The following is a 26,971-nucleotide window of genomic DNA, read 5'->3' as shown; positions in this document are numbered from 1 at the left end:
GTGCTGAACCCGGAGGCAGCTGGAAGGTGTGCAAAGTGAAGTAGGCCTCACAGAGCTGAGGCTCAAGGGACATTAGGAGGAACAGGAGACAAAGTGGTGGGACAGAGGGAATCGATTGTTCATTTGGATATTAGAATGAGTGACAGAAAGGATTTCCAAGTGACTTCTGGGATTTAGGTACCTGGTAGGGTCATTTCACTGAGATTTGGAATGTAAGAACAGGTTATTAGAAATGGAGGTAATCTTAAAAGATTATCTAGATAGTCTCATATTCATAAATTTTTAGATAAGGAAACTGAGAGGCTGTCAAGTATAAGCTTAAAAAGCAGTTGAGCTTCATCCGAGGTCACTCAGACTCTCCCTGCCATAATAAGGGGGAAATAATGTGACTGCAGAAGGACCCTTAGAGAACAGGACTGAAGATATGATGGATTCTACTTGAGAATTTTGCAGATGAAACCCTGCACACTTTTCTCTTTGTAGCTGGGGAAGGTCACTGCAAGCTGTCAGAATGCGGACAAGTGAAGTGGAACAAAAAGGGTGGAGTTGAGGTCAGATTCTGAGGAGAGAGAGAGTAGGTTGCCAAAACTGAGTGCTCATAAAGCAGTGTAGGCGTGATCTAGGCTGAGTTAACACAGCAGGAGCTGTCAGTGTGGAACCTGTGTCGGTGTCCAGTTCTGCGGGCCAAGCGGAGGTCAGACCTGGGAACAGAAGACAGAAAAGCAAAGCTGTGCTAGGGGAATGGGTCCAGAGCAGCTCCATGGATAGCAGCTCCTGCTCCCAGAGGCTGACGGGCCTCCACTCTGGCTGATAGGAACGTCTTGCAGTTTGTTTCTGTGAGCTTTTCTATGCTCAAGAAAGTTACTACACAGTTTATTATTATTCCAGATTCAATATTGTTTGTGAGCTCTTGACATTTCCTTTGGAAATAACTTATGTTCTAAAGATAGCTGATAATGTTATCTTCATCTAATTTCTAATATTCTTTAAAAATATTTGACAGAATGATTAAAAAAACAGATACTATAGTTGATCTTAGCCAGAAAGCCAGGTAAATTTCAAATTTTCTCATTGCATAAAAAGTATTTGAGGTAATGGATATATTACTTTGTTTGGTTTAATTATTTCACGTTGAATTTTCAAATCATAATATCACTTTGTAGTCTCATATACATTTATAAGTTGATTTATGATAAAAAAATTTGGTTTATATTTTTTGCTACTATAAGTAGTATAGAGTCCTGTGACCATGCTTGCTAATAGTGGTACTGTATTTATAAAAGAATGTCTTATCTTTAGCTATTAGACACATGAAAAATGGAGATTAGAAAATAGATTTCAAAGTATGTATTATCTTCTCCTTTATTTTCAACCCTATAATAAAACAGATGTTTTAGAACACTTTCTTGTTCTCCGTAGAATTCAGACAAAGGCACTGTATTTACATGTGATGTTTTCCAGGTTTGCCCAGCCCCTTGTTTCTTTAAATACTCTTGGTATTTCAACAGTGAGTTTATAACTAATAATTAAGCATGGGAACACCTATTTTTTCCCTCAAATAGCTTACTCTTTTTCTTCTACGAAGATCTGTTTATTGCCTACAATTCTTTATTTTTTGTGGGAGAATCATCTGCTTCTTTGTTCCTGATTATAACTGGGAAGAATTTTCAATTTAAATTAATTTTCAGTTGCTTAATATTCTTCCTTAAATATATTTATTACCAAATTTTCATCCATCTGTATTTTTCCAGGTTTTCCGTATGTGCCTTCCAAAATGATTTTTGAACCACAAACGTGTATTAATAAATCACTGGGAGAAATCACCCGTAAGTCCAAGTTGTTCCGAACAATCTGTGATACCTAGGAGTCTAAGGTTCATCTTAAAAGTAAAAGTAATCATCCTTATGGTATTATTTTTGTCTTTAAAATATACCAAAAGATAAATTTTAGAACAAAAATGATTAGAATTTTTTTCTAGATATTGTTGGGGTGAAGTTGGGATTTCTCATTTTTTTAGTATAGCTTACTTTTTAGCCATCCAAAAATAGCATTTCTGGAAAATAGTCAATTGTAGCTATAGTCAGCCCTTCAATGTGTGTGATGTCTGTATCTCTCTTGTGGAGTTATCAGGTGACTAGTATGAGTCTTCAGTGCTGAGAGTAAGATGCCAGTCTGGCATTCAGCCTACTCATGTTAAGGTTTAACCTGTGATGGGATTCACATTTCTGTTAATGATTATCATATTAAAAATTTGACCTGTGATGTGTATGGTAGATTCCCTTTATAATATGGTTATTGTGTGGATTCCATTTAGCATCTTATAGATTCTGTTCACAGAAAAAGCAACTGTCCACAGTGTAAACATCATAGACCAGCCCTGTCCATCTTGACGATGCAGATGTTGTCTGATCACATAACAGTGTAATTTGAAGTCCACCCTTGAGATAATCTTGATGAACCTTCTCATTTTATAAATGAGAAAGGGAGTTTCAGGGAAATAGTGACTTGGTTAAGGCCCTAATTAGCATGGGTAAAGACAGAATAAAGAGGACAGCTACTTCTCCTTCCCACTGCCATGGTTTTCCCACCTGCCAGGATGCTTCTATTTTGAAATGATAAGCAAAATTGGTCACCAGAAAGTCCTGATAACAGATTGTTATATAGAGGCTGAGCTATGGAATTAACATTCAGTTCTGGGCTTGCTTTCCTTTCCCTGTGACCACATGTTAGTCATTTGAATTTCCTGATTTCCATTCCTTTGCCCTTCTCCCAATTTCACACTGATTCAGACTTTTAAAAGATAGCTTCTAGTTGGTATCATCAGTAAGCAGAAAATAATTTATAAGCAGTTTCTCATGATCACAAATGGAGTAGAAGGAGCCTGTTCCTGTTGCCTTGCTATATATAGTCAGCCCTTCAATGTGTATGATGTCTATATGTCTCTTGTGGAGTTATCAGGTGACTAGTAGGAATCTTCAGTGCTGAGAGTAAGATGCCAGTTTGGCATTCAGCCTACTGATAAGGATCTATGCAAGGGCACACTTGCTCAAACAATAGGAAGTCAAGCTCAAGTAGGTCAAAATAAAGTTAAAAGTAAACCCCATGTTACAAGATGAGTTTTGTGTATCTTTTCTACCGAAGTTCAGTTAAATAATGGCTTTAAAATTAGAAAGTGATAATAGACTAGACAGCATTCTGTACCATGGGGAAGAAAACCTGAAGTATATACTTTTCCCCAGAAAATATATTTGCAAGACGAATTTACAGCCTTATGCATGTTGTAAAGCCATTGACTTTATGAGTAATTTAGTGTATTGAAAATAGCATAGAGGCCAGGCATGGTCACTCACACCTGTAATCCCAGCACTCTGGGAGGCCAAGGCAAGCAGATTGCCTGAGGTCAAGAGTTTGACACCATCCTGGGCAACATGGCGAAACTCCATCTCTGCAAAAATATGTTTTAAAAAGTCCCAGCTCTTGTGGGAGGCTGGGGTGGGAGGGTCACTTGAGCCCAGGAAGTCAAGGCTGCATGAGCCATAAGCATACCACTGCACTCCAACCTGAGCTACAGAGTAAGACCCTGTTGAAAAAAAAGAGGGAGAATAAAACATAGCACAGCATAGTACCTGGGTTCAAATTATAGTTCCATCATTTTGTAGCAGTGGGCCCTAGTTTTCTCATTTGTGAACTAATGCAGTGTTTCTCAACTGTGGCTATATGTTAGAACTACCTGGGACAATTACAAAAGAAAACAAACAAGCAGAATAATGCACAACCTGTACCCTCTGAAAGTTCTGATTTTAATTGATCTGGGATGAGATTAGTACTTTTTCAGAAGCTCCCCACGTGATTCCAATGGACAAATAAGCCACAAAAGCAGATAACTTTGATGTCCTTTTCAAATTTTAATATTCTACAATTCTGGGATTTTTTTATGATGTCCAGTCCAGCCTCACACTCAGCATAATCATCTCTCCATCTTTGAAAAGCACCATTTTGTTTTTAATGTTAACATTCATTTGGAAAGAATGCCCGTTGCCATCAGAAAGCTCTAATTAAAAAGTTTTTCCTGACCATCAACCACATTTACCTTTGGAAAAACAAATAATAAGTCTATTTACTGATTTAATTGATGACTATTCTGGTGTTTGAAGATTCCTTCTGTGATTCAGCTAAGTTACTTCCTCTTAGGTGAAACCTTCCCAATTTTTTTCATCTCTTATATTTGTGCACCATTATTTCCATATCTTAACACACTATTCTGCTCTGGAGGTAATCTCTCCTTATGTTTATAAAATGTTTTCCTGAAGTTGAACTACAGCCCCATTGAAGATCAGAGGAGGTAACTTAGGGATTTTTGGTGATGATTCCCTTCTCAAACTCTTACTGAATGTAGGATTAATAAATAGACCGAGTTTTAGTAAACAGTTTAGTAAATGGTGTTTACTAACACATATTCGTCTATAAATATGTATTCTAATAAACACAGTAGATGATAAAATTCTCAGCATTTAAAAATTCTCATTGTGTACCAGGCATCATTCTAGTGTTTAAATAAATTAACACGTTTGATTCTTGCAATAACTCTTGAGGATAGGTACCATTATTATTTTCACTTTTTAGATCTAAAGAAGAAACTAAGGAACAAAGTAGTTAAGTGTCTTGCCTTCAATTTCACAGTAAGTGACATAGCCAGAACGTTGATTGCATAATATAGGGCATCTTATTCCAAAGTTTGTAAGTATGGAAATTGGGGGTTATAGAAGTTATGTGAGGTTTATAAGGTTTATTCTTATACTTAAAAAGATAAATTGTAGTATAGGACATGTGCTCAAGTTTGTTTTAATGTACACTGTTTTAAGAAACTTAAAGTTTGTCAGAAACTACATGAAACCTATTTATAATAAGCACATAAATTATTTTCATTTATTTATATTTTTAATGAATTCTGCTAGACAATCTTGGTTCAATTTGCCAAATAATTTTCCTAAAACTATTCAGATGTGTGTTTCTTAGTTAACTTAAACATTAAGTTTCTTATTTTATATATATCTCTCACTAAAAAGTTATTTAAAGAACTTGTTGGTATCCAGTATTCCTTTGTTTGCTTATCGTTTCATCAGCCTCATAAATTTGTATTGATTCTGTTTATGATCATTATTTCTCAGCCCTTGTCTGACTCATTCTGAAAACTCAAGCTTTTTATGCGAGACTTTCCCACTTGAGGTTACCAGTAAAAACCATGCTATGAGGAGACAGAAATGTGTCAGAGAAAATTTGTGCTTGTGGAACCTACCCTCCTTCTAACTACTATAGCCTTAGATACGTTTGTAAAGTGAATAAAGAATATAAAGTGTAAAGGTGCAAATAAAATATTCCTCTCCCCTGTGAATCTTATCCTAGGGAGTAGTGTGTCCACTCTGTGCATTCGTTGTCCTTTCCCTGTTCAATGTATTACTCTGATCATGAGGATCTCAGCCATCATTTCTGATTCTGTATGCTAAGACATTGGTGGTCTTGTGCATATGTGTCAGTATTACTCTGTGAATTATTGGTTTCAAGGGGCTAAAGGGTACAGTCTTTGATGTTCAGACCTAATTTTTCCCTTTAACAGTAGAATTTTAAGTTTTCATCTTAGACGAGGATCATTTGTTTTTAGTGCAGAAAGCCTTTGTAATGACATTGCTGTTCTCTGGAAGCTTTTGATTTCAGCTTGAGAAAGAATGATTTAACCTCTTACATAACATCAGAATGAGAAATTATGATCTTCCTTCTTTTTGTTGACTTTGATATTTACAGTTACGAGTTCACAGGCTAAATCAGGAGAGGGTCTTGAAGACATTCTAACCCAGTCACCTCATTTTATAGAAAACACTAGCTAACACTGAACACTTGTTTCTTTTAGGTCTCCCTATGGCTTACTAAATTCTATAAGGGCAGGGACTTTGTTTGCCATGTTTACTGTTAGTGCCCCCAAATGATACTCAGGTTTGCAAGCATATAAATGAAATGGAGAACCTAGGACTTGGAAAGAGAAAAGACTTACCCAAGATCATCTTGCCAGAACCATCACCTTCTGACAACAAATATTATGTCTTTTCCATGATTTAAAAAAAGAAAAAGGACTTTTCTTGGGAATCATAATCTATGTTAAAGATCAGAATCATACACAGTTTATATTTATTAGATACTGTTTTCAGACATATAAATGAATTTCATTGAACAGTTATAGTGTACAACTCTTTGAATGAAGATACTTTTATCCATATTTGTATAGATAAAGAAACTTGGGCTTTGAAACAAAAAGTAATTTTCCAAAGGCTATACATAGAGACAGAATCCAAATCTGGTTTCTGCCTCCAAGTTTAGTGATATTTTCTACTTTTGTCTTTTACATGAGGACCAGTGTTTGTCAATATTGAGAATTAGCCAGACCCATAAGTAACAGTCACTGAAATTATTTTTCTACCACCTTATATGTTATAGACTTTAATACCTGTGGATATGTTAAACAAGTGCTGACTTTGCCTAAGGGTCTATATTTAAAAGGCAGCAAAAAAGCCTGTAGCTTCTTAATTCCTTTCATCTATGGTTTTGGCCTTCTATGTGGTCTGATTTGAAGGGCTTTTCTGCTCTTTTTCTTTTTTTCATTTTCCCATAATTGGACTTGGATTTCCTCCCTTTGGTCCTAAATGATTTGCAGGCTTCAAAGCTTTTCTACTACATTGCAGACATTGTCAGTATGGGATCTTATTAAAACTTAGTTGAGGATTAACATCTATAGCTGGAAGAAAGATAATTGCCTTTTTTTGGTTTCTGTTAAGGAGTGGAGGGAGGAATGATGACAAACCAGGACATGAGTGGAAGTCATTGTGACATGGCACATTTGTCTGTGTTCTGTGAAAGTAAAGAGCCTCTTATCCAGTGAAACTCTTGTCCAGGCTCAACTGGGCTAGTTTCGTGGGGACTCAGAATAATCTCATCACATCTCCACTTTGCTATGTAAACCCATCTGCCAGCCACTTTTTGGCAAAGGTCATGCATGAGTAATACCCCCATTTCTATTCCCAAAGAGTCGGGGTTTCAAGAGGGGGATGGTATGCTGCAGCACTGCACTTTAGTGCAGGAAAAAGTACACTGTCTGTCCACAGAATCCACTGTATTACCACCTCAATTTATCAGTTTTATTTTTTACCTGTGATTGTTCTAGTGTTTCCTCCAGAAAGACATCCTAGAAGCTTGAACTTTTACAATTGCAACCCTAAAAAGTGGAATCTCTTACTTAAAAAAAAAAAAGGGAACTTTTCTCACTAACAATTTACCTGGTACTAAGTTCTTGTAGCATTCCTTTTTATGTAAAACATATTTAGCTATAAGTAATAAGAAACTTAGTGGTGGTTCTAGATACTCATTCATTTGTTCTCTTTCTGATTTTTAAAAACCCTAACAAGATTTTTTAACCAAAGTTGTTGTCTGTAATGCTGTAATCCGCATTGCACCTTTCATTCTGTTCTTTCTTTTCTCTCCTTCATTGGTTGAAGAGTCAAGGGCAGAAGATGGTGGTAGTGGGGAGGGGGCGTGTATAGGAAAGACCAGAAAAGTCCTGGTCATCTTTTCTTTTTTCTAATTTTATTTTATATTATTGTGGTTCACAATAATGGGGTTTGTGGTAGATTATCTGTTAAAAAAAAATTTCCTGGTAGTTCTCCTATCCCTGTATGAACATGTTGTTCTGTTCCTCAGGAGTGTAGTCTGTTTCTCCTCCCCCTGAAGTCTGGGCTGGCTTGTGTGACAGTGTGGCACAATTGGTGTCGTGCTAACTGCAGGCCTTTAGAGACCTGGCAGTTTCAGAGCCACCATGTAAGGAAGGAAGCTCAAGCTATCCTGCTGGAGAGAGAAGCCATATGTAGGAGCATCAAGGCGCTCCAGCTTGCAGCAGGCACCATGCTCATACATGGAACTGAGGCATCTTGGATCTTCCATCCCCAAGTCAGCTCACCCAATAGCACATGGGGCTGAGAAATCCTGTTCTCACTGAGTTCTGCCCCAAACTGCACATGCACAGAATCTCTAGCAGATGAAATGATGATGATGTAAATTTAGCCCCTGACTTCTGGGGTAGCTTGTTACAGAGCAATAGATTACTGAGATAGGATTTATAGCTTCCAAATCTTTCTTTTTTTCTCTTACCTGTTTACTGTTTGTCTGGATAGTTCTGTGACTCTGTATGTCCCTCAATGTTTTGTTTTAGCACAAATCCATTAAGCATTCTTTAGTTGCTATTTCTTACTTTGTAATTAGTATATTTTGGGGGTTTTTGTTTGTTTGTTTTATTAGCTTTATATTTGTCCTCACTTGGAGCAGGTGACTCTCCTGAAATGCTACTAAGGGGACATTTCTCTGGGGGGCACAGTGGCACCAATTTCTTATAGTTGTATATGAGAGACAGAAAATTAATTCTCTCTCTCAAAAGAAAAACAGTGGAAAAAGAGATGACTTATTTTCCCTAAAGTATATTTCCTACTACCCGATTAGACCATACTGACCTCTCAGACTCCTTAAATAGCTGTACATCCTACTCACTGACGGGGAGAAAACAAAGTGGAAGGATCTAGGTTAAGCATTTTTATTTAAAAGCAAAGACCCAGACGACCCAAGCAGAGTTTACAAGGTATATTTTCTGTTCAAATTGCAAGTGTTCCCAGGAAAACCTATAAGGTAATTATCTAGTTTTATTTTAGATTTTCTGGAAGGATCTGAAACCATTTATTAAAGTACAACTTTTAATTTCCTGAGTAGAACACATGCCTGTTCTGAGTCCTGGTTTCATCTTCTATAAGCAATTTCCTTTGAGTGCACAAGGTAGTGTTTTTCTCATTTTGTTGTCAGTTTTTTTGTACTTAAAGATTTATTGTTTCTTCTGTTGTCTTTCTGCCTAGCAATTCCTTTCCTTAAACTGTCCTAAAGAGTTGATTAAAAAAGAATTACTGAGATCATGTTTGATATGGAGCAGTAAATTTTAAGTATCACATAGATAAAAGCGAAAGGGTATAGAGGATCTAAGTTGCCTTTCTTAATTGGCAGAATCTTCCAATCTCACCTAATGATTTGTTTGCCATTTTCATCCTTCTAGTCTTTATTTATTAACCGTGACTCCATGACTTCATTAGTCCATAGTCAGAATAAATGTTTTGCTATAATGAAGAATGTGTGTGTGTGTGTGTGTGTGTGTGTGTGTGTGTGTGTGTGTCTGTGTCTGTGTCTGTGTGTGTTTGAGACAGAGTTTCACTCTTGTCACCCAGGCTGGGGTGCAATGGTGCGATCTCGGCTCACTGCAACCTCTGCCTCCCAGATTCAAGTGATTCTTCTGCCTCAGCCTCCTGAGAAGCTGGAATTACAGGCACCCGCCACCATGACCAGCTAATTTTTACATTTTTGGTACAGACAGAGTTTCACCATGTTGGCCAGGCTGGTGAAGAGCATTTTTTGTGTGTGGGGGGGAAGTAAAGGAGTGAATTTTCTAAAGAGGACAGATTGGAATGGCTTTTAGAAAGAAATTATCGTTTTAAAGTTTTATTTAAAAATAAACATTATTTTCAGGCTGGGTGCATTGGCTCATTCCCGTAATCCCAGCACTTTGGGAAGCCGAGGCAGGCAGATCACGAGGTCAAGAGATCGAGACCATCCTGGCCAACATAGTGAAACCCTGTCTCTACTAAAATACAAAAAAAATTACCTGGGCATGGTGGCACACACCTGTAGTCCCAGCTACTCAGGAGGCTGAGGCAGGAGAATTGCTTGAACCCAGGAGATGGAGGTTGCAGTAAACCAAGATTGCACCACTGCACTCCAGCCTGGCACCTGGCAACAGAGTGAGACTCTGTCTCAAAAAAAAAAATAAATAAAAAATAAACACTATATTCAACCTTAGTTAGGTACATGTGAATTTTTTTTTTTGGCAGCCATCTTGCCAACCCTAAAACGTTATTACAGGCTATTTATTTGTTCAGTGTTTTCATGTATTTCAAGTATGCACATCTTGTCTTTTAGTTATATCTTAAATTTCTGAAAAACAGTGGCTACAGAATCTTAACCTCTAAGGCAGTGCTTCCCAAGGGACATATGGCAATGTTTGGAGATGTATTTGGTTGTTAAAGCTAAGGCAGTTAGCTGCTACTGGTATTTTAATGGATAGAAGCCAAAAATATGGGTAAACATTCTACAGTACACAGTATCTGGCACATAAAAGGTGATAAACAAATACTCTTTAAGTGGATGGATGAAAGGGCAGTGAATGTTACAATGGATATAGTGCATCTTCCCTTCTTTCTTCTTTCTCTTTTCTCAAAGGTACTAAGGGTCAGCTTTGTTAAAGATCAAATTGCTAGTTTAGATATAATGCATTGTCATCTCATTAATATTTATATGTAAAGTGTTTTTTATTTTCTCCCCAATGACAGGTCAAAACTAGGAAATTTTTTAGTTACAACGTGGGATGTCTGTGTTTGTTTATATTAGAGAGTAGTTTCCACTTGTCAGCTGGAGAAAGAGATTTTACATATTGACAGATGAGAATTGGTGACAATGTTGATGGTTATGCCATGGTATCTTCATCTCCAGAAGGTCAGGTCCTCATTTTATTGTCGTGTGGTTGTGGAATGAATGCAGATTTTTCACGGCTGTCCCAAAGAAATATTTCATATTCAAAATATCTCAAAAGAAGTGCTACCTTGGGAAAAACACAGCATACTTCTTGTCATTAGAAAAAGGCAATACTTAGCATATTTCTTATTTTTGCAAGTCAATAGCTACTATACCATATGATATCCCTATTTCAAAAGTAGGAAAGATTTTTTTGATTTATGATGCTTTCTTTTCCAGTCTTTATGGAATTTAGAGTTTGCTATCCTAATTAAAATGGAAATAAATGAATTTGTTAAGTAAGAGTTTTTACTCGGTGGAAATTTTGTTTACTGCATTGTAGCAGCACTGCTAAGAGAAATCGAATTAGTAATTTCCTCAGTGGAAGGTTTAGCATGAAGATCTATTTCCTTCTCCTGTGTAGTAGGTTTGAGATAGGGATATGAAGGTTTCTCCTCCAGAATGGCATTTGTACAAGCTCTTTAGAGAAAGAAGAGTTTTTGAAGGTAATGTATGAGACAGATGCCAGGTATCTTTACTTAATATACAATTATAAAAAATTATCCAGTTAAAATCTACACCTTTCATAGAAACCTGCACCCTTTTTTTGTCTTAGCAGCTTTTGATCTTTGTTTATTCTTTTAATAGTTGTTGCACACTTCTTATATTAATGTAGTGGCATGTTCTTAGGAGAACTGTATAAGTCTAGATACAGCCCTCTTCATCTTGAAATAATTTTGGGTGAGACAGCCTTACACAAGGTACCACATTTGACTAAAACTTGATATTGAGTCTGGACTAATGTTAGACACTGCTGTGGATTAAAGGAGCCAGTTAATCTGATGCAAAAGAGAAACTGAAATCACAACGACTTAGAGCTGTTTCCTTAGCTCATTGCTTAAGCTTTTACAGAACTCATAATTATGAGAAATACAGGATTGTGGATTGTGGGGGAAGTCTAGTTCAGAAATCTCTGCTGACTAGTTCAGAGTCTCAAAGGGGAAGAAAATTGAAAGGGACATAAGGTTCTTATGGTTGATGAAGTCTCCTGCATTTAAAATTGCTTATTAGTCTCTGTTTAGTTGTTAAATTTTACAATTACTCTTTTTCTTTGGATGGGAAAGGTGCAGGAAGAATCAAAGTTTTCAAATCAACAGGTTTTTTGTGTGTATGTGTGTGAATGCCATATTTTCTGAACAGACATTTTGAGATAGAAAGCCTAAAACCAGGTCTCTGCTTTTCTCACAAGAAATCCCCCTTTAGACTGAGGACCAGAACTGACCTGTGAGGCTTCTACATTCTCTCTGTCTCCTTCCCCTTCTCAGCTTCCCTTTCATATTCATTGTCATAGCTGCTTTTTTCAAAAAAAGTTTTAATTGACACATAAAGATTATATTTATCATGTACAACATGTTTTGAAATATGTATACATCTTGGAATAGCTAAATCAAGCTAATTAACATATGTATTACTTCACATAATTCACATTTTTAGCTTATGCTTTGTAACTCAAGGTGACTTCTTGGCCCTTCAAAGTCTGGTCCTTGCCAACCCCAGTAGCTTTGGCTCTTTCTTGCCCATGAGCTCCGGAACCACTGAACTTCCTTCAATTCCTAAACACTTTTCCTAAGCACTCTCTCTTGCCTCTAGGTCTCCATCCATACTGTTTCCTCTGCCTGAAACACTCCTCCCTTCTTTTTGTCTCACTAACTCATACTCACCATTCAAGTCTTTGCTTAGCTACTCCTTCCTCTGAGAAGCCATCCCTCTTGTCAAAGTCCAAATTAAGTGTTCTATGTGCACCTGTAGTAGCTGGTTTTTGGTTGCCTTTGTTGAATGTTTATATGAGACTATTAGTTTGGAGAAAGCAAAGACCATGTCTGTTGTGCAGAGTTCTGTGGATATGAGTTTCTCAACTATTCATTGAATTCTTGGACTGAGTATTTAGGTGCTAAATTGTATTTCCATGCAGAAATTCCATAGAAAATCAGAGAAGAGAGAAATCAGTGAAGGTTGAAGTGATCAGTGAAAGTGGAGACTTGACCTGAACCTATAATGATAAACTCCTTTGTAAAGTTTAGCACTCTCTCCTCTACTTGCCTTTCTTTTTTTCTCTCTTTTTCTTAAACTCATTCATTCAGCAAATATTTAAGGGCCTGTATGTTTCAGGCATTAATCTAGGTGGTGAAGATACCACAGTGAAAAATGCATGACCTCATGGAATATGCATTCTAATGAACTAAATGGATAAAAGTGGGTTAAATAGAAGTCTAGAAAATAGCTTAGTAGACTAGTTGGGCAATTAGGAGGCCAACGTGATGGGTCAGATATGTTACAAAGTTGGACTTTGAATGGTTTTCCTTAAGGGCATATTTTTACTTGGGACAGTAGGTGAGTAATGGGGAAGTACAAATAACTTCTGAGCAATAGAGACTTTTAGTCTGTAATCAGTATGCAGACAGTGAAAATAAAAAAGCCAACTTAGACAAGATTGCCAAAATAGGGGTAATGATAGAGGTAAAGATAAATAAAAGAGACATGTACGTGTGTGTGTGTGTGTGTGTGTGTGTGTGTGTGTGTGTGTGTATTTTTTCTATTTAGTTTAGCTATTTATTTATTTCCTGAGTCAGAGTCTTGCTCTGTCGCTCAGGCTGGGGTGCAGTGGCACAATCTCAGCTCACTGCAACCTCCACCTACTGGGTTCAAGCAATTCTCCCTTCCTCAGCTTCCCAAATAGCTGAGATCACAGGTGCCCCCTGCCATGCCTGGCTATTTTTTTTTTTTTTTTTTTTTTTTTAGTTGGAGTCTTGCACTGTTGCCTGGGCTGGAGTATAGTGGCATGATCTCAGCTCACTGCAACCTCTGCCTTCTGGGTTCAAGTGATTCTCCTGCCTCAGCCTCCTGAGTAGCTGGGATTGCAGGTGTCTGCCACCATACCCAGCTAATTTTTTTTTTAAGTAGAGACAGGGTTTCACCATGTTGGGCAGGCTAATCTCAAACTGCTGACCTCGTGATTTGCCCACCTCAGCCTCCCAAAGTTCAGGGATTACAGGCCTGAGCCACTGCACCCAGCCTGCCTGGCTAATTTTTGTATTTTTAGTAGAGATAGGGTTTTGCCATGTTGTCCAGGCTGCTCTAGAACTCCTGAGCTCAGGTGATCCTCCCACCTCGGCCTCCCAGAGTGCTGGAATTACAAGCATGAGCCACAACATCCAGCCTAGCAATTCATTTTCTAAAGAAAATTTCCTAGATGATGGACTGTCTGGAGAGTGGAAATGAAGAACAGAGATGAGTCAAGACTATATATAAAGTTAGAGCTCAGAAGAGCAGTTGGAACATTAGGACTAGTTGTGGTGTCATTGGAATAAAAATATTTTGCATAAGCTGAACCTGAGATTTCATTAGAATTAGGTTCATTCAATTGATGCCCATTCAGCATGTTGCAGGCGTTATAAAGATGCAACAGAACAGACATCGAGTTTGTGTTCTAATGGACACCCAGATGAGAGGATAGAATTGTTTGAAAATCTTTTGTGATGTGTTAAAGTCATGAGAATGGATGGAGATTTGGACCTAGTTCTAGGTAGCAGATAATTCTGTAGTTTATTTAAATCTTTATATCTAGGGTGTGATATAATAACATAATGATTATAATCAGCTATACAGCAGTTGACATTAAAATAAGGATACAAGAAAAATTGGGGAATTACAGTGGTTCTTTTAAGCAGCTATGTTCCTTTTCTATGTGTGGAAAAAGATAAAAGACATTTCTTTGTCTTTAAATTCTAAACTGTCATTTTATTAAAGTTCAGTAACCGCGTCTCTGGCTGCTTATTACTTGGCAATTTCTCACTAGCTCATCGATGTCAGTGTAGGCTGGTCTCAATAAATGCATAAAAGAAACAGAGGCCAGTGATTCATAAGATTTTTAAACAGATTTGGCATAGGAGTGCCTTTCTGGGTTTAGGGAAGTGGTGGACAAGGAAGGAGAGAACCGCAGTCAGCTTCTCCTGTTGTCTTTGTCTTCTGTTTTTCAATAATGTCCATGAACTGTGAGGTTAGTGTCTTGGCTCAGAGATAAGCATGGCTTGGCATTGATTCTTCTGTTGTTACCTCAAGCTGTTTTCTCGTCCCCAAGAACAGCACTCTCAGTGGGTGTGGAAGTGGGCGGGACATGAAGCAATGGTTTTACATTGCATTGCCTGGCTACAGCTTGGCATTTCTTTCTTTTTTCTTTTTCTTTGCGTCATTGCCATTGGTGCCACTAATTTTGCTTCCCCTCTCTTTTATAACTTGTTTCTTCGGGAGTTGCCTAGAGTCTCCACATTATATTGTCTTTGGTATCCTGGTAGTGTGTTCTTGGTCAGTAATCTAGGGGTGATGATACGTATTTCATCTTACAGGTTTAATGCCAGAGGAATTCATTAAAAATAATAAAATAAAAAGGAAAAATAAAAGTTCATCTCAGTGGATCTTTTTCCTCTCCCTGGCTGTCCTTTACTTTGGGACATATACTGACTCCATTCCAGATGCCCCCATCTCTCAAAGGAGGGGAAAGTGGAACATGAGGTAGGAGGGTAGTAGAAAAGAATGCCAAGCCCATTGCCACCAGTGGTTCCCGAAATCAAAAGCTAGCCTGCTTGAAGGATGTATAATGAATCTTTACCCCTTAGAACAAAGTGGGATTGAAATACTTTGTTTTTCATCTTTCTTCTGACCCCAACCATGGAAATCTGTAATATCCATTTCTTCAAAGATCTGACCCTCCTTATATTTTCTCCTTTAGATATTTCTGTCCCTTGTCTGTTTGTAGCCCCTCTTAGCAAAGCTGGATGCAGAAAAAGAGAAATGACTATTTTCTAAGTTTCCTAAAGAAAAAAGAGTTCTTGGGGCTTGCATTGAGTTTGACTTGCAGGATGGATAGAATTGTGTTGAGTTATTTTTAAAGGATGGATGTACTCCAGGCATTGGATACATAGGAAGTATGGGGAGTCAATAAGTAGAACCCATTTGCTGCACCAAAAACTTTAATGGAAGATTATTTGGCAGATAAGAATTAGGGAATTAGATTTGCTCAATGATACCCAACATGGGAGAATTCAGTTCACTTTGTCTCTTAAAATCCTTTCATACAACCTTCTTTCTTTTTTTTTTTTTTCTTAGCTAATAATTTTGCCTAAGTCCGCCACCCATTCCACATCTCCTAGGATTCCCAATTAGTTATTATGATTGTTCTTTGATCATGTGTTTCTTTTTATATCCAGGGACTTAGACTATTAATTAGTTTTATGTTATCTCCTTGCTGCTTTTATTCATGCCTTCATTTATTCATTTCTCCATTTATTAGTAAGCTCATTTGTTCTTGAATCATTTGTTAAGCCCATTTATCTTTCTCAAATGAAGAATTACATGCCCGCAATAAGTCTCTATATTTCCCTGCCAGGTCTCCACCAACAGAAAGAATTATTTTATTTTTTTTTAATTTATTTTATTTTTTTTTAGAGGCAGGGACTCACTTTCTCACCAAGGCTGGAGTACAATGGAGTGATCATAGCTCACTGCAATCTCAAACTCCTGGGCTCAGGTGATCCTCATGCCTCAGCCTCTGAAGTAGCTGGGACTACAGGTGCACACCACCACACAGTTCATGTTTTATTTTTTGATGAGATGGGAGTCTCGCTATGTTGCCCAGGCTGGCCTTGAACTCCTAGCCTCAAGAGATGCTCCTGCCCTGGCCTACCAAAATGCTGGGGTTAGAGGCATGAGCCACCACACCCATCCCAACAGTAAGAACTCTAAGTAGATTTCTGGCTTTAGTATTACTGCTATTTGTTTTGCATACCCAATATGATTTTGCCTCATTTTTCTTCTTCCATTTTTAGGCCACTGTAATAGCCTTGGTGACAGGCATTCCCCCTCTACTCGTCCCTCTACTGAGATCTCTAATCCACATGATTCTTCCACCCTGACCTGCTTATCAAGAACCCAAACCCTGGACTCATATTTTCTTCTTCTTTTGGTATTTTCATTCTTCTTAAATCTATTAGCTCTCAAAAGAATAATTTTCTGTATAACTATAGACGTGTAAGTTTACAGATCTTTACTTACATTCATATGGCTGTGATAGTGTTTCACTGCTGTGGCTGTAGGAAGCTTCCTTAGGTATTCCGATGTGTATAGAAATGGAAGTTGCCAATCAATTTCTGCCTCAGGAAACACGAGAGATTTGAAATCAGTACATGATTTTTTAGTGGCAGTGTCTGGGAGAATCAACTCTTCTAGAAATTTAAGTTAGAAATAAAAATGTGTTCTCAAAATGTATTTCTTTTTATGTCCTTGGCTTTCATATGATTGTTTATTTTAGAAAGGTTACTGTACCTTGCTATGTTTATACTTACAAATTTCATTATTCTGTAAACAATGCAGTCATTCTTTGAACTATTAGTGTATGGAAAGCCCTGGGAGAGATGGTATTGGAGATATAGAAGGAACAGTTTTTTTCCCCCACTCAAAATAGAAAGGGAACTCTGTCATATGTCTTTTTGTATTTCTTTCAGGATGTCGCTGAGTGCTAAGCATTTAATCGATCTTCAGTAGAGAAACGCCTATGGAACTAACTTAGATTATATTAAAATAGCTACTGAAGATCTTTTTAATGACTTTCTATAAAATGAGAAAGTACACTGGATAATGAATCCAAAAATGAAAGAAAAATTAGATCCATATATGCACAAAGGCATTTGCAGAGTTTGCATGACAGCTTATGCCTAAGTATTACCTATGGCATTTAGCTTTCTGTGCAAATGAATAACAACAACAGTAATATTGATCATTATACCTGGTCTTTTCAGAGGAGCTGGAGCACATGTGTCATATGCAGCTACACGTCTTTCATGTGCTCCTAGGTTCAGGCACTGCCTATGGAGGAAATGCTATGGCATGAGTTTTGCTATGTTAATTCAATGGAGCATAGTTTGTTGCTTGTTTTCTCAAGCACCTGTTTGTCTATTTGCATGCCATTCCTATGGAAAACATTTTAAAAGCATGAGTTATGTTGCAGGTTCTTCATCTTAATGGTTTAAATGGGGAAACAAAACTGATAACATGTAAACAGCTAACAAGGGACATATGGCATTCTATAATTGTTACTCATTGTGGGGTTCTCATAATGGGTGCTGAAATAGTTCAGAAAATTAGAGTTTGGAGGGTATATTGTACTCCAGTAACGCTCTTTGGGAGTGATAGAATTTGAATGGGGTCTGTAGATAGAAGAGATTTGGGCAGATGGAAGCGGGTGCTGGTCAGAGCAGCCTCAGGGCATCCCAGGCCAGGGAGGTCAGTATGCTTTTCTCACTCATCCATTGTTGCTGCTTCTTTCTCCTCTAACTTGACTTCAGGCTTTTGGAAATGAGATTGACATCTTTCTCTACTGATTATATTTAGACACATTTATTCACATCTGTACTTCCTTGGGCTGGGAATAAAGGGGGAGGAAATAGAAAGAATTAATGTTTTCCATTTTTTAAAGATTAAGTTTATTCTTAGTGTGGATTACATATTACTCACTTGAAGGGAAACCTTTTACAAGGCCATCTAGATAAGAGAAATCTCAGATTATCAGCTGTGATTAGTGTCTTCACCTGCACTAGAAACAGAACATATAAGAACATACATATTTTTAGATTCCCATTTAACTCTTTTGTTATATTTGCCAGCTTTAAAAAGTAGACTGAGCGAAGGTAAGAGTGAGTGTTGCTTCTTTAAAAAGGGAACAATCAGCTTCTTGTCGAGTTAGGGAATCTCTAAGACTCTGTCACATACATTTTAGTCCCACTGACATATTACTCCCACATCCTTGTGGGTAGTAAAGTTAAAATGTTTTAAATGTTCTTTGATCTTCCACCCACTGATCTAGTAGACGTTTAAGTTCAATACTGCAGCTGGGAAAAAGGGGAGTTGAAATTCAATTTTTACTGTTAAAAACAAGCCTCAACAATCATAGTCTGTATGTCTGCACTAGTTAAGAAATTATAACAATAAATTGGCTTCCGATTTAAAATGTGTTGTTAGTCATCACATGTTAAATTACATTACATTACTATGTGTGACCTACTTAAAAATGGTTGTCCCTACAATGAAAACAGTATGTGTGTAGCCAGTGGTTGACTTGTAGGCCTTTTAAAAAACTGTCTTTTAATGTAACATATTTTGAACATCAACAGATTAAATAAATACTGACTGTGACTCTTTGCAGGCTGGATTTTATTGGGTAAAGAAGTGTGATGAGTCTTTATCTAGGGAATGATTTAGTAAATCATTACACTGGTAAATGCCTCCCTCTTGCTCTGTGTTATAGGACACAATTTCCAGAATAACCATCTGTTTATGCAGAGTGATTCCTGGAGCAAGAGTCCAAAGACCGAGGCCTATTTCTGGTCTTGCTATTACATAGCTTCATAGCTTTGGGCATGTCACCTAACCTTATACAGTATCACCTTCCCGAAGTATAAAATGAGACATTGCATTATTGTCTCAGTAAATGTCAATCTTTTTACCTTCTAAGGCTTTTATGGTCCCAACTATGCTGTAGAAGAACTTCAAGGAAAAACAAAAAGATAAACACAGCAGTTCCTGGACTTGGGTGGCTCAAGTACTTGGTCCTAGTTACTTGGGGTACAGTTCGTTCATTCTGATAGATAAACATTTCTTGGCATGTCTCAAAAGGAGTCTTAGATAGCCCTCCAGGGTGCCTTCCCCACCCTTTTGGAGCCTGTATTGGAACATTGGCAGCTTTTTTTTTTTTTTTTTTTAAAGAAATAAATAATCCTTAAGAAGAAAGCAGTATTTGATAAAAACAGTACCAGAAACTGCACACACCTTGTTTTGCTAGCCAGAAGTGAGTTTTGAGGGGGTGTCCTGTGGGACAGATGGCAATGGCATGATTCACTAGGGCTCTTGGGGTGAGAAGGGCTTTTGCTCCAAGTGGGATGTGGATTGTGGGCTCTTCTGCAGAGCCTTCTTTCCCCAAGAAAACCAGTGGAATGCGAGTGATTTAAACACCTTGTTCATATTGATGGATGAAGCTTTCCCCTCAGTATGAATTTGTTTTCTTCATCTGGTCTTTTTACATATAAACTTACTTTTGTCCTCAGATTCTGGGTTTTGGGAGAGAGTGAAATCAGGAAAAAATAAAACCTTTAAGACATTGCTACAAATAATAAATCACTGCTTTGGAATGTGACCCTTTAACCTCATTTTATTTTCCTGAAGACTTGGATTGTTGTGATTATGTGTGTATTGAAAATGCATTAAGCAAGTGCATCCGTGCTCCTGCGACTGGTGTTGTATGCCATCTGCAGAGCACTGTGGGGGTGGCCAGGCAGGGAGGAGGGTTTTGTACTAAAGACTAGATTTTTCTTTTAATTTCACTGGCATATTCAGTATGTACTTCTTTAAGAATAAATTTTCATTTCACTTTTTGGTCATTTTGCATGTATTTCATATTTATATTTCACTCAAGAGCTCCGAATTCTTGCCAGTTGCTAATTGTTGTAAACGTATATAATTCCAGGTAGTTTGAGGATATGGATAGAGGTTTGTTGTTGCTGTTGTTTTAACTCTTGTTTCTTACATTGTTCATCTTCTACTTAACAAAATTATGCTCTTTTCTCAGATATTTTATTAAAATGTGTTGTCAATCCAAAGAGTCGTCTTAAGAGGCTCAGAGAATACAATTGTGCTAAAATGTGTAATCCAGTAAACATCTGGTACTTCATGTTGCTGGGAATGATTGGAATGTGCCTGGTACATTAATGCCCATTTCAACAAAATATGGTTATGTTTTTGGATTCAAAGCAGGAGGTTTGAGGTTTTTTGTTTTTGTTTTCCAATCTACTCCTCTGCTTGCAAGGGATTATCTCTGCAGATTTTCTCTACGTATGTGAGTTTTCCATACGTTGGATATGGCGGTAGTCCATAATGAGTTGGGTCAGAATGAGGCAGTCATACCGGCCCATGGAATTCTGTTTTACATTTTGCATCATTAAGAGCAAGAAAACTTACATCTGTACTTTTTTGGGTTTCAATATGAGAAATGTGATGCATATATCACTATGAACAGAAGAAGCCTGATTTGTATTATTTAACCTTTGTGTTTCTAGATTATGATATATAAAATATCTATTATCTGAAAAATCTTTGACCCAGCAAAATAAAAAATTCAGAGTTTTGCTATATAGATATATGCTATATTCCTGCAGAGCTTTCTGGTTAAAATGAAACCAGTTCTAAAGAATAGATTTGGGTAATTTGAAGATTAAAAGTAAAATAATCTAGAACAAACATGTCAGGCTTTCTCAAAGTTGGAGGTGCCCATGGATAGATCATACGATCTTGGGAAATAGTGAGTTCTGTGACCTGCAGATGTTCAAGCATAACTGTGAAATTAGTGGGGATGTTGAACAAGGGGTTCAGCTAGATGAGTATTTGGACCAAATGATTTTTAAAATCTTGTTCAAGTAAGATTCTATAGTATCTGTTTTGTTATAGTTTTATACAAATATGAATATTGTTTTAAGGCAATATGACTAGTAGCATATACTAAAGCTAATGTCTTTGACCTGTCTTTTGCTTCTCCCAGGGTTGTGCATGTGGCTTGAGAAAACTCCTTTTCTCTGGAGTCCTCTAAAATATGAAATAAAGCAAAAGTCTGGATTTGGCAGTTTGTTCAAGCCATAAACTCAATTTCAGATATTTGAAATTTGACTTTTTAGAAAGTCAAAGTCAAAATATAGTCTTGTTGAAAGGAACTTTATGTATTGGACCCATCAAACTTTTCACTTTGACAGTCTCAGTGGCATCCACTCATATCCATCTTCCCAGGTGCCTTCTAGAAACTCATTTATTGGCCAAACAGATCAGAGTGAATCTGAAGCATGCTGCGGAACTATCAGAAGTCACAGCCACCTAATTTTCTATCTCTGTCTTAGCTCTTTCCTTTTAGCCGCTTTTTCCTGATCTAGGATAACTCTGTTATCACTTACATTCTTTAATCCTTTATTCTCACAAGATCTCTACATCAGCTGGTTGACAGCTTCACAGGTATTTGTAGCAGTCGAGTGGAGACTAAAGGTCCATGATGTCTTTTTTTGCAAGTTTTCTTGGCCTTTGTGCTGAATTCTGTCCACGTTGCCTCCTTTTTGTAAAACCTGATTTTCCCATTTTAGTTTAGGTGGGATTTTTTTTGCACCACACCCCTTTCAAACTCATATCTCTAAATTATAAAATTTCCCTGACTTCCTACTGTCTTCTGTCATCATTTCCTGTTTTTCTTGTACCATATGTCATCTCCTAAAGGTCTGTAGCATTTGTCTTCAGATGTATGACATTTCAGGTCTTAGGAGAGTGCTATGTTCAATGGCACAGCTAATATATGAATACATGTGATACTTTTTGTTAATATTCTTCTGATTATAAAATGTATTAAACATTTGTTTTAGCAAATCTGTAAAGTATTAAAAATGCATCTGTACTCCCAAAGCTGAGATAAGTGTTTTTGAATATTCCCTTCTAGTCCTTTATAGTGGTCTATGAAGCTAAATGATCTAATCTCTTTGTAATCCCTCTCTTTGCCTACTTCATCTCAAGAACAAACAGAAACCAAAATACACACACAATAGTACGCTAAAGCTACAAATCTTCTTTTATAATTTCCTGTGGGGAAAAGTTAAGTTAATTTGAGCATGTAATGGATAACATGGGAAAATAGGTAAATATTGCTCTGATTCTAGATGAATGTAGATGCGTGGAGGAATGAATAAAATAAAAGAACTTGAGGATAAAAGACTATTACATACAAGGTAACCTTGTTGAGGGTATTGTTTTAGGAAATGGTGAAAGGGTAGGGGTGTGGCAGCTGCTTCAGGAGGTAATATACAGTCAAAGCATCAAGGGCTCACTAGGGCAGATGTGAAACAAATTCCATTTCTGCCACATGTTCTTAGAGAAAGGCTGTTACACCCTTGGATTGAAGTGGGAGGCAATACACAAGCACATGAGTCCTGGGGGCAGGCCACTGGGTGCCATCTTGGAAGCTGGCCATCACCAGTCCCACTGAGCCAGCTTCAGCATTTAGTCTACTCCTATGGAGCATTATTTTGTGTTCTTCTAATTACCAAGTCTCACCGCAGAGAATTTAATGTTTGGAAGGGAGCTAGAGCAGGCACAAATTTATGAAATAGGAAGAAAATGAACAGTTCAAATTTATGTGTGAAAAGAATTACAGGACAGTCTGTATGGAAAGAAAGCAAAGGAAATATTTTGTTTTGCTTTTTTATCTTTCTGACTCGGTCAAGATGACAGGAGTTGATGCAAGTGGTTTTAGGGTGACCCTTCATCAAAGCCAGTATTGTAGTTGCTTTGGAGAAAGTAAAAGAAATTAAATTTAACATACAAACACATAAAATACATAATATAGCAAATTTGTTTAAAATTGATTCCCTTTCTGCAGTTTTGCTTCATGGATTTTTTTTTTTTTTAATTGGAGCAAAATATGTTTGGGCTCAAAAGCTTGAAACATTAGCATTGTAAAAAGAAAAGCAAATTAGAACATTCAGACCACAGTTATGATGGGTGATCTCATAACAGTAATAAATGCTCCTGGCAGAAGCATAATAGTTGCTAAACTAGGCATGTACTTATGGCAAGAACTCCTCACTCCCATTCTGGAACAGTTTTGAAATTGACATTTTCTTTTAAGTGGTTCTACTCCTTAAGAAAGTGGCCCACTGCAAATGGATGTTAGTATGAAATGCTTACTGTCTAAAAAAAATAAATAAACATAATTTATTTGGTTGATTTTATTTTTATTTCATTCTCTTGTTTGGGTTTGAAATGTTTTGGCTTTGAGCTGCATACTGGAGAACGGAACAAAAAACCTTCAACGGAACAAATAATCTTAACTAAGATTATTTAAAATAGGCTGATTTCAGTGCTGGAGGCTAATTCCATTTTTATTTCTAACTAACAATATTTTTTCAGATTTAAAGACTCTCAGATTTTCTAAGTCTGGAGGTCTGAATTTTGTTTTTTATTTAAAAAAAACCCCCTTGATTAACCACATCTTTCTGGAGCCTGGCAAGAGGTAGATGTCCAGGCTTGGGCCTGCTACCTTTGGCTACCCCTCTTGGTCTTAGAGAAGGTGGAGATGATCAGGTCCAACATGTGCTGTATCTGTGTCAGGGTTATAGATTGAGAAATATTACCTTATAGGCCTTTTTTTAAACGAAAAAGTTACTCCATACAAGATCATATGAAGTCACTTTAAAAGTGTATGTTTTTAAGCCGTTGATATAAATCAGGCATGGAGAACTGTTTATATAACTAGATTGGTCTATGTAAAAGGTTATTTAAATCATGTTATTCCTCTGCTTAAAATCCTCATCCTATAACATCCTTCTTCACTTAGGAAAATAAATTTACACTCCTTATCAAAGCTTGTAAGACTCACTTGACCTGGGTCTTGAATACCCGCCCGCCCCCGCCTCATCTCTCATTATTTTCTCTCCCACTGCCCAGGCTTCAGCCACCCTGGCCCTCTTGCTGCTGTGTGAATACACCAAGCTCATTCCCACTCTCAGCCTTTTGTTTTATACACCTGGAACACTTTCTTTCATTGTTTCTTCATTAATCAGGGACCTGCAAGAATGCTGTGTTTTCACAGAGACATTTTTCCATTTATTCTACTGCAGAGCCTAGAAAGGCAAAATCTATATTTCCCTCTCTTGCTGCTCAGGTTCTGGTTGCGGTTTGGTGCCACCATCAGACACACCATGTGAGGTGTGTAAGGTGAATGTGGACCATCAGAGGCAAGTATGGATGTGGGAGTGTTTTGTAGACATTCAGCCTTGTTATTTTTCTTTAGTCTTTCCAGCAATCACTTGTCTAATACCTGATAAATCATGTTTGTAAGCTAACTGAGTGGATTCTCTTCTCTGCGCTTGTTCCTTGACTAATACCTGGGCCATGACCATCCTCTTCGAAATAGCACTTACCCACTCCTGCCATTACGCTCTGTCCTTTTACGCTGCTTTTGTTCATTGAAGCACCCAAAAAACCTGAAACAACGAATGTATTTGCTTATTCATTTGTCAGCCACCTCCCTCACTCAAATCTATGTTCTGTGAGGGTAGATACTTTGCTAGAACAATGCCTAGTACATAGTACGGACTCAGCAAACATTTCTTGGATGTACTTATGTGCTACAGTTTTTCAATAGCTGCCTGAAGGGTTGGAATGAGAAGAAATTGAAGTCTGCAATGGGCTTCAATAAATGAGCAGGATTATTAGTAAATAGTAATTACCGAAGGTTCTAGAGCAACAGAGCCCTGTTTCTGTGCCTGCCATAGATCATAACAACTAAGGCAGAACATTGATACCTGTGCTTGGGAAACATTTCCAACGATTTGACTTTTTCAAAATTGTGTTTTATTTAGCTCCTGAAACTAAATCTAAATCCTCTGGTCTGTAGGAAAAAAATTCGTTTTAAAATTGCTGTCAGTTTAGAAGTCATTAATTTAGAGTTTGTAGAGCACTTCTTCTTAAATAATTTGAATCAGGATAATTCAAGGAATAGCAAAATACTGGCTTTCACATAGGTGGAAAGTGGAGAGAGAACAGTGAATCACCCCTCTGCTGAGTTAGATGATTTACTGCAGACTCTTGTTTAAGCCTTTCCATGCAATGTAGAAGAATTACTGTAACTCTCATCTCTAGATCATAAGTGGGGAAAAGGAGGTTTTTCTGTTGTCTTTATCCTTATATCCTCTTTTCCATATAATAAAGGAGGAAGAAAGAGTAAGTCTGAGATATAAGTGAGCCCCATTAAAACTATAAATTAGACAGGACCCCTCTGTCTCTTTTCCCTTTCTCCTGTCTCCAGAGTCAGGCTGGGCACCTCTGCTGAGATTGTGAATAAATATTCCTTATGTAATTGGCCAACATTTCTTTAAAAGCAAAGTGGTTTATTACCTGGTACAAGAGCAGAGAAGAAGAATGTAGGTGACAATGCCTAATCTTTCCTCCGTTTCCCTGAGCAATTCAACTCTAGCCCCAAACTTTGATATTCTACTTGGCTGAATACTGCAGTCACTGTGACCTGTCTTCTGTAGAAGAGATTAGTATCTATCTGTTTCATTCAAGCTTACGTTTTTGGGGCTCTTACTTCCCATCCCAAACTTTTCAATCTCATGCTGTACTCTTTGGGGAAGAAGTATAAATTTTTTTTTCTAGCTTACTACATTTCTAGTGAGTCTTATTTCATTATAATGAGCTAAAATTGGCAGGAGGTAACAAGCATGGGCCCTGAATCCCAGCTGTACTACTTCTGACTTCAGGAATGTTACAAATTATCTGAGCCTTGCTGTCTGGTATGGAACATGGGAGTGATTATAATATCTATCTCACAGTCCTGCACTTTTGTTTTCATAAGGTAATTGATTAAAAAGCATTCAGAACTGCCTGGCAGTCTTAGTGTGTGTGAGCTATGGGGCTGTCAACTATAAATCCCAATCCTCCAATCTGCCAAGATAAGTAGGATAAGCCCTGACCTGAAGCTGTTAGATTAATTTGGTCAAACATCAATTTTGAGGACATTTTTTGAGAATCCGCCACTCACCTGTTGCTGCGGGGTTTGCATAGGAAACTTCAAGGAGCTGTTAGTCAACTAGAAACATCTCATAGACTTGACACATGAGCAGAGCAGTATACAGGGGTAGTGCTGCTGTTGTGAATTGTTGGGCACGTTTTCTGGAAAGGGGAGGATGAGGGTGAGCTTTGAGACATTTTTGAATGATGGATAGGATTTGGACAGGCAGAGAAGAATATGCAAAATCAGCAAAATGAGAGAGTGAGGATATAATGTGTATACGTGCATGGAGTGGCAAATGAAAGGGAATAAGCATAATAGGAACATAGAATTGCAAATGAGAAGTAGTCATGATTGTATTGGATAGAATGCAGTATGGAAAATCCTGATTTCCTAAATGAGAATTTGACTTAATAGTCAAGAATCTTTGTATATTTCTTCCCTCATTCCCTTATAATAATTAAATTTAAATGCCCATTTATTAATTTTAAAAAAATGCTATCTAAGTTGATTTAACCAGGACATGCTTTCCTAACAGGTAACTAGTATACTAAGAAGGTTGCTTAGCTGGTGTGGCATCAGGGCAAAGGAAGCTAGAAGTATTGACTGTTTAATGTCATCAAGCTTAGGCATCTTGTTGTAGCCATTTCCAATGAGAATGAGTTTGCCAAAGGACCACAAAACTCA

At 37.4% G+C, this 26,971-nt stretch overlaps 1 protein-coding gene across 10 annotated transcripts in view; it reads left to right on the top strand.

Moving 5' to 3' along the window:
* PSD3 (pleckstrin and Sec7 domain containing 3) overlaps positions 1-26,971 on the top strand; it is a 682,522-nt gene that overhangs the window by 487,638 nt on the left and 167,913 nt on the right. The window contains exon 14 of one of the 10 annotated variants that reach the window (XM_074384015.1): positions 4,192-4,272. The exons of 8 other annotated variants lie outside the window; for them this stretch is intronic. In XM_074384015.1, coding sequence (XP_074240116.1) covers positions 4,192-4,272 — 81 coding nt within the window. Of the gene's footprint in view, positions 1-1,751; positions 4,307-26,971 lie in introns of those variants that run through there. One more of the 10 variants, XM_074384009.1, reaches the window with a different exon arrangement.

The sequence above is a fragment of the Saimiri boliviensis genome, chromosome 13 (assembly GCF_048565385.1).
Source record: "Saimiri boliviensis isolate mSaiBol1 chromosome 13, mSaiBol1.pri, whole genome shotgun sequence".
Classification (NCBI taxonomy): Eukaryota; Metazoa; Chordata; class Mammalia; order Primates; family Cebidae; genus Saimiri; species Saimiri boliviensis.
The sequence above is the reverse complement of the archived record's forward strand: the minus strand, read 5'-3'. Positions and strand labels throughout refer to the sequence as shown.